The sequence below is a fragment of the Nematostella vectensis genome, chromosome 9 (genome assembly GCF_932526225.1).
Source record: "Nematostella vectensis chromosome 9, jaNemVect1.1, whole genome shotgun sequence".
NCBI classification, from domain to species: Eukaryota; Metazoa; Cnidaria; class Anthozoa; order Actiniaria; family Edwardsiidae; genus Nematostella; species Nematostella vectensis.
In genome coordinates this window covers 5,976,257-5,984,059 of record NC_064042.1, presented here as the reverse complement: position 1 = coordinate 5,984,059, position 7,803 = coordinate 5,976,257, and the positions used below count along the sequence as shown (strand labels likewise).

Sequence of the window (7,803 nt, the reverse complement as noted above, 5' to 3'; positions counted from 1 at the left end):
CCCGGAGATAGGTGTGTGTGTGGGGGGGGGGGGGGGGGGACTCACTAACGGGGGCGCAAAGCTATTTATACTTAACAGGGTTTATTTTTATGGACTTCTTGAAAAATTATACCCTTGACATTTTTCAAGAATGCTAGTTGCTCGATTTGCACTAACGCTTACTCAAACTGTTATCCAGGCGCGTACACAGAGGGCCAAAAAGTGAGTCACTTCTTATTAAGTAATCTTCAAATACAATGCTTTTTCCATCTGATAACTAAGACTTTTTACAATTTTTTTTTACTTAGTGATTATCCATGAGACAACACAAAATGATGGATTCATTCAGCCCTACTGGTGAATTTGCAGCTCCCAAGCATGAATACATATTTTTATATTTCTTGATAGCGTATAATACAAAGCTTAACTAGTAAAATTGGCTGATCCATGAAAAGCCTGTTTGAGGCATTTACTTGCAGCCTTTTTCTCGTAGAAAACCAAATCCCTTTGTCTCTCCCTCGCACGAATTTTTTGTCACCAAAATATCGACTCCTCGCCAATTCAAGATTGCGGCGTAGCGCAGGGTTGTTCGCCATAAAGAGCAACTAAGGCATGCAAGATTATGCAATCGACCTCGGCCAATCATTTTCGTATTGTGTAGGTTATATTGTTGAAATATGTCCTTGTTTCTTTACCCTGCTCCAGTAAAAAATGTAACATTTGTTTGTCAGAGTCTCTCGAGAGCTCGTATCTTGTACGGCATCGGATAATATACCACACCATAAGTCCCCTCAAGGCTCGGCGGAGGGCCATCGGATAGTGGTTTGAATTCCAGATGACGTAGAAGTCTCGAAGTCATAAGAAACAGCTCCATCGTCGCCACTTTCTCTCCAACACAAACCCTCCTCCCCGCTCCAAAAGGCAAGAGGTTCTTGTTGTTGACAAACTTACCATCCTCGTCCAGGAAGCGGGCGGGGTTGAACACGTGGGGATCCGCCCACTCGGCAGGGTCGTTCTGTATTTTCCAGATGTTGAAGATGACGGTGGTATCTTTTGGGATGAAGTAACCGTCCAGTGTCGTGTCACGCGTTGCTTTATGCGGGAGCAAAAAAGGTGTTGGTGGTGAGACGCGCAATGTCTCCGCTATGACCGCCTCTACATAAGGCAATCGACCCCGGTCCTTCAGTGTGATGATTGTATTTTTGTCTCTTCCAATGACGTCATCCAGCTGCTGGTGCAGCCTCGCTTGGACTTCTGGGTAAACTGTTAGGTACGCCAGCATCCACCGCATTGTTGTAGCAGACGTCTCTGAGCCCGCAACAACCATGTCTCCTATTATCATGGCAAGATCCTCGGTTGTGACGAGGCTATGGATATCGCTGCCACCTTTCTCTGCCTCTGACAGCGACTTGATTAATCCATCCGTAAGATCCCGAATAGTATTGTCATCGTAAGCATCTTCATGTTTTCTTGCTTGTTCCATTAAGTAATCGTATCGATCCGTAGCAAGATATTTAAGCATCTTTGAGGCCTTTATTGGAAAATGCAATAGAAACGGAAACATATCTAGGATATTAAAGGCTCCGAAACATTGACCAAAAGTGTCGTTCATTAGAACCAAACGAAGAAATTCAGGATCGTCAAGTGTGTAATTAGTTCCAAAAGTGATAGAACTCATCACATTCAGAGTCACCAATGATATTAAGTAATGTGGATCAAAGGCGGTTCCGTCAAGCGCTTTTATCTCCGTCAGTACTTTATCCAACTGATGATTGACTTTGTCTTCAACTTGGGGGTAGTATTGACGTAGAGATGAATGCACAACGCGCCGTTTAAACAGGAGAAAAGGAGAAAAGTCGGCGAATCCTACGTTTTTGCACCCTTTGCACCCGTATTCCATAGAGAAGCTATAAGGACGACCTGCAATTGCGTCTTTTCTCTCTACCAGTCCCTCGTGCAGTGCCTTGGCAGAGCCGACGACGACAGACCTCTGACCGTTGAGGTATAGAGTGTAGACGCTGCCGTATGTTTTCGCGAGCTCAGTGAACTTGACGTGGAGTGAGGAGAATGAGCCAATCAGCAGCGGGAGGTTTCCAATAAGAGGGTAAGGGCGTGGTCCAGGGGGTAGGTTGGACGGCTCGGTGTAACGGTGGAAGAGATGGTGAAGAAGCACCAGGGTGACGATGAGAAGGATGACTTCAGCGATCATGGCTTGAATGTCTCAGTTATTCTAAAGCAAGATTTATAAAATAAATCATTATCAGTACCATATCCATACACCGCCTTATCATTGTAAAATAATTGGTGTTATTACAGTCTAACGAAAGGCAGTGACAGTCACGTGCAGGAGCTGGTTGATAAAGTGGTAGAATGGTCTTGTGATAATAGAGCCCATATCTAAACAATTTAGCCCAAAATTGTCGTTTTTCATGGGCGGCGGAACCTGGGGGGGGGGGGGGGGGGGGCACTTGCCATTGTCGTAATTTTTGTCAACGCAGTCACATCCATATCAAGAAACTGATCAATTCCTTATTTGGTAAAAGGCTTCATTTTTGCTGGAATTTGTAAGGTGGTCGTACCGCACAGGCTTCGTAACAGTATGACTTGTAATCAGAAGCGATAACAGTGAAAACAAGTTTATTTCGATACCAGACCCCCAAAACGTTATTTTCATATGCTCCTCATCTCCTCAACCAAATCCGAAATCAAGCTATCATCACATACTTATTTTGCAGAAACATTCCAAACTCCAAAAGCGCTACTTGGATCCTTCTCTCGCTGCAAATAGTCCTGAGTCATTATAATAAGCACGCGTGAAATTTTACCAAAAACACAATAACACCCTCCTTGGCAAAACCAAAAACATAATAAAGATTAAAGGAAATGAATTGTCAGAGAAGAGTTTGGATGAGTTCTTAGTCGAAATCATTCCAAAGGAGAGGAACGAACTGTTTGGGACACCCTGTGTATCTTTATCCTCAATAATTCAAATCTAACTCGAAAGATCCGCTAGCGTTAGCGTAAATTGACCTTCTTACCCTTCTGTAGCTTGCCAAAAATCGAGAGACTTTGAGCGAATGTTCTTGACTGAAGTTTCTTTCAGCTTGCAAAATCAGTCTGACGATTCTTTGGAGTTACAAATAATCTTAACATCCATCAAACTCGCCTGAGTCAACCTGGTATTTGTGGCATTCAATTTTTCTTTCCTCGACCTCTAACATTCTTAGGGTATCTCTTTTGTCATTTGCAATGTAATTGGCTTTGCATGGTGGATGCGATGTTTGATTGGACAGCTAATTGACATAGACTTGAGACAGTTCAAGTACTTGTTTTGAACAAGGTAAAAAAATGTTGCTTGTTTTTCGCTCGCGAGATTTTTCTCTAGACTCTTGCCCTTCTATTTGTACATAATATCTGTGAGTGTCAAGCCTTTTTGCTTCCTGAAGTATATAACTCAAAATCCCCTGATGCTCAAGCATGCAAGCTATATTGTAACGCTCAAGCTTTGGTAGGTCTGTCTAATTATATCATAGAGAATGCAAAGTTAATAGAATACATCCATCCTTTTGAGATCCACTGTAGGTATCTGATTTCGTAGCTATTTTTTACAGTCACGCAGGGGGGGACTGGGGACTTTCAGTGAAACGAGTGGGAGGCGCAAATCGACCCTCCGGGCCTCCCAGCCCCATCTTAGGCTTGGGAGGGGCGCTGGGTCCCTCCGACCCCCCCAGCCCCATTCCAGGCTTTGGACTTTCAGTGACACCGAAACGCGTTTCGCGTAGATTAATAATTGCTAATTATTAATCTGCGTCGGGACCACTTCGCGTAGATGGATAATTAGCAAAAGTAAATCTACGCAAAACACACTCCGCGTAGATGAATAATTAGCAATGGTTAGCAATCATTAATCCGCTGTCTATCGGCAGCGGGACTGGGGCCTTTCGTAGAAACGAGTGGCAACCTTGCAATTAGACCCCCGTCTGTCCTGTGGTATGCCGAGCGTTCGAAGGATGAAGTGTGGAAAAGATTACTGCGGGTGGCTAAAGGTCGGCCAAGCAAACATGTGCGGCCAGAGGTGCATGGACACCTACTGCAAGGTGCACCTCTAAAGGCTCCGAAAGGGCAGCCCCCTCCCCGTACCGTGCAGGATCTCCGGCATAGGGACGCAGTCGGAGACGCGGTTGTGCCGCCCCTGCGGAGCGAATCGTGAAGGGCAGAGGATGCGCGGCATCGAGAGGCGCGCTCGGGAATGGTTCGCACTCGTCCTGTCTGATATCGCAGCCCGCAGTACGGTCAATTAGAGACTGGGTGGCACAGGGCATACCCAAACACTCGTCCCGCCGGCTGCGATACGGGCAATTAGAGACTGGGTGGCACAAGGCATACCCAAATACCCGTCCTGTAGTATGAATACGTACCACAGGGCTGCGATTCAGGCAATTAGAGACTGGGTGGCACAAGGTATACCCAAACATGGACGCTTACATAGAGGAGATTCTCATTAGCATGCCTGACAAAGAGGCGCCCGCCGTACTGGCAGGGCTGGTCTAGAACATCCTGGAAGAGGGCATCCCCGAGGATGCCAAGCGCATGCTGCTTAAGCCGCTCAAGCCGGCGAGCTCGCGGCCAGAGGAAGTCTGGCGCAAGTTCGTCCCATTGCTGCTGGAACGGCGGCAAGAGGGCCCAGAGGGCTTAGACCCCGGGGAGTACTATTCTCTCTTCGTCGGCGGCGCCCATCTTCGGTTCCCAAGCGTGGATGCCACTCTTCGGGGCAAAGACATAAGCGCCGGTGTTTACCAGGAGATACGAGATCTTGGTGGAGCAGGTGTCATTGCTCTAAAGCCGGTTATGCGGGGGCCTGATATTAATGACGACGGCTCGGTGTGGTGGGTCTCGCACGAGCGAGAGTCTCTGAGCGCAATCGCAGTGCTGCCACTGGTGCTCGAGATGGTAGACCCCGACCAGCGTTACAGACTCTTCACGGTCGTTGGTAAGGCCCCCGCAGAGCCATTGGCGCCAATCACGGAGGAGGAAGGGCGCTCGGAGCACAAGATTGGTGGGTCGTTAGTCAAAAGAGGGGACCAAATCACAGTCGGCGCCCTGGAAGGCATCGATGCGGGTATTTGAAAGAAAGGACGAGAGTACCTCGTCTACGTGAGATACGAGCTTCGCCCTTTACCTGAGCAAAATGGGGAGCCTGGGCCAATGTTTGAGCGAGAGGGGAGTGACGCCTTCGCTAACTGTGTTGTGAGCTATGTTGCCGACTTCTTGAGGAATCGCGGCACCTCGCGCTCCCTTGGTCTAACCAAGACACGAGGCAATATCCTCGAGCGATATGACAAGAAGCTGGCCACTACGGGATGCACCAAAGAAGACCTCTTTGAGATGGAAAAGAAGCTCGAGATCACCATCCCTTGCCACAATAACCACGCCTGGGCGGAGCTTCCGACTGAACCACCTGCGATCGCGAGCGTCCACGGCCTAGACTTCGAGGCTGAGGGGGAGCTTCGTTCGTTATGCCAGGAAAAGGCTCTAACCAGTGCCGCCACAAAAACGCGCGAGGCAAAAGTGCGAGAGGTGCTCATTCGCTTTATGAACAGGGCGATCCCCAGAAGCACAAAGATCTGGCTGTGTGGGCGTGTTATAGTCACGCACGAAGGCAAACAAGCAAATTAGCAGGGAATGTTACAATTTAGGAACCCACCATCATCATGACCTTAACCCCCCTCCCCCATTAATTTTCTCTGCTGTTTTTTTTTTTTATTTCGTTTGTTGAAAAAAAAACAGCGTGCAAATAAGTTATTCCAGCTTTAAGTTTGCGCGCGCATAACCATAAAAACCTACCTCAACTATCAGAATGCAGAGCACGCTTTTTTAAGCTTACATCAAACAAAGCGCGCGCTGCATTCTGGTAGTTGAGGTACGTTCCCATGGTGAGTTAACAATTACCATAAAATTGTTTTAGTAGAGATCCTTCGATTGTAATCGATAGCTCCATAAAATTTCACTATATTTCATCCAGATATATAGCTCTTTTGTGGCGAGGAGCAAAATACAAAGGCTACGTTAGGCAATCCAAAGAACTCTATCACAAGATGATGCAATAGCAATCAATTGATGTGAGCCGTGAGCCCGCAGTACGTGCCCCCATGAGGCCTAGCGACGGCTGGTAATAGAGCCTAGGTTTCGGCACGGGCTACAGGACAAATTTACTCCAAACTCATGTCTGATGCTTTCAAGTGCCGAATAAATTCTACTGAAGTATTCCTGTATCAACTGGTTGTATTTGCCTTGGTTTCGCTCCTCCAGCGAGCTCTGTCCCTACACGCTTACGAGCTTTCAAACAACACGCTATGCCACCTGGTAAATGAGTAACTCAACTGCCAGCAGTGCGATTATTTTCTTCCCACCACAGGAAGCCCAAGCTCTGTCAATGAGCAATTTGAACCGACCAGCTCATTGCTCATTGACCATTAATAGAGTAGCAGAGTAGAGAGAATATAATATGGAGTTGTTACTTTATGCAATTATTCTTCCATAAAAATGTAATAAATTAATCCAACTTGATAGTACTTGTAGTTGTTTATTATTTTTAAGTTAAAGCAATTAGAGCGCATTTTGGGCCGTTTTAGCGCGTGATAAAGGGAGTTCTAAATTTCACCGAACAGCGCTATAACGAGCGCTTTAAATCCCTTAAACTTGGAAATAATAGACAACTACAAGTGCTAAATTAAGTTGAATTGAATTTATTGCATTTTTATGGAAGAATACTAGCGTAATAAAACACCTCCATATGTTCTCTCTCTCTATCAATGAGCAGGTCGGTTCAAATTACTTATTGACAAAACTTGGGCTACCTGTGTTCACACTCGGCTTGCAGCTCGTCTGGATCTCCATACGTTTGTCAACAATGTCACGCAGTACTAGTCATCTGTTATTTACAATTTTATAGCTTACACAGAATAACCAATACAACTTGTTAAAAAAAACTTATTTTTACCAGATAAAAATCGGAATATTAGATAAACATATCATTGTAGTTACTTCGGCAGAATATCATTATCGGTTACAAAAACACTGCTTAGCACTGTCACATTGTAAACAAACTACAATTCTTTCCCTTAATTTGAGATGCATTTTACAACCTACCATTACATCGTCGAAGCAGTCAAAGTTCTTAACCATGATGGCTTTGAGAAGCGTCGGGTACTTTACGAGTATACTCGGCTTTCCCAGTATCGACACCCGTATAGCAGGGCTATCATACTGTTTATAGAACTCGTCAAAAAGCAAATGTGCTTGGCCATGATTCCTCGCCAAAGCTGGGAGATTACTGATGAATGGCCAAGGAGTCGGCCCGGAGAGATTAGGAAACTCTTTCTGTAGCGATCTTTTTGATTTCGTCCCAAACCAATAAAACAGCAAATAAACTCCAATTACTAGTGTTACCCAATGGCTGACAACAAGGCTACAAATTTAAAACTAGCTGCGCTTCCATATTGTAAGCTATAGACTCTGTGAGCTATAGAGGTTGATACGCAATACGCTGAGTAAGCGAGAAATTGTCGTAGTCTTGCCATAAATTGATTTCGTTGTAATCGTCAAAGGTTGTTTTAACCTGGCTCTTAGGAAATATGTTTTGTTTTCGAATATTGGGAATCCTGTGGCGCAAAGATCGAGGTACGCTGGGGCGCACTTTTCTGAGCCGGCTCGTCACGCAAACGCAAACATTTAATGTCACAAAATTCCAGAATTTGCGATTTCTTCTTCGCGCAACAAAAATTATGGTTTGCGATTGATTAGTGACTTGATGGAAATTGTTAA

General features: G+C 45.6%; 1 protein-coding gene across 2 annotated transcripts; it reads right to left on the bottom strand.

Annotated features, from left to right (window-relative positions):
• Positions 1 to 380: 380 nt before the first annotated feature.
• Positions 381 to 7,234, bottom strand: LOC125572467 (cytochrome P450 2C31-like). Of its 2 annotated transcripts, none has more exons than XM_048732992.1 (2): positions 7,129 to 7,234; positions 381 to 2,209 (listed from the first exon to the last, which is right to left on the bottom strand). In XM_048732992.1, the coding sequence occupies exon 2, from the start codon at positions 2,186 to 2,188 to the stop codon at positions 707 to 709; it is 1,482 nt and encodes a 493-aa protein (XP_048588949.1). In that variant the 5' UTR covers positions 2,189 to 2,209; positions 7,129 to 7,234; the 3' UTR covers positions 381 to 706. The 2 variants fall into 2 exon arrangements, with proteins under 2 accessions (XP_048588949.1, XP_048588948.1); XM_048732991.1 differs by lacking the exon at positions 7,129 to 7,234 and adding an exon at positions 3,018 to 3,474.
• Positions 7,235 to 7,803: the final 569 nt, after the last annotated feature.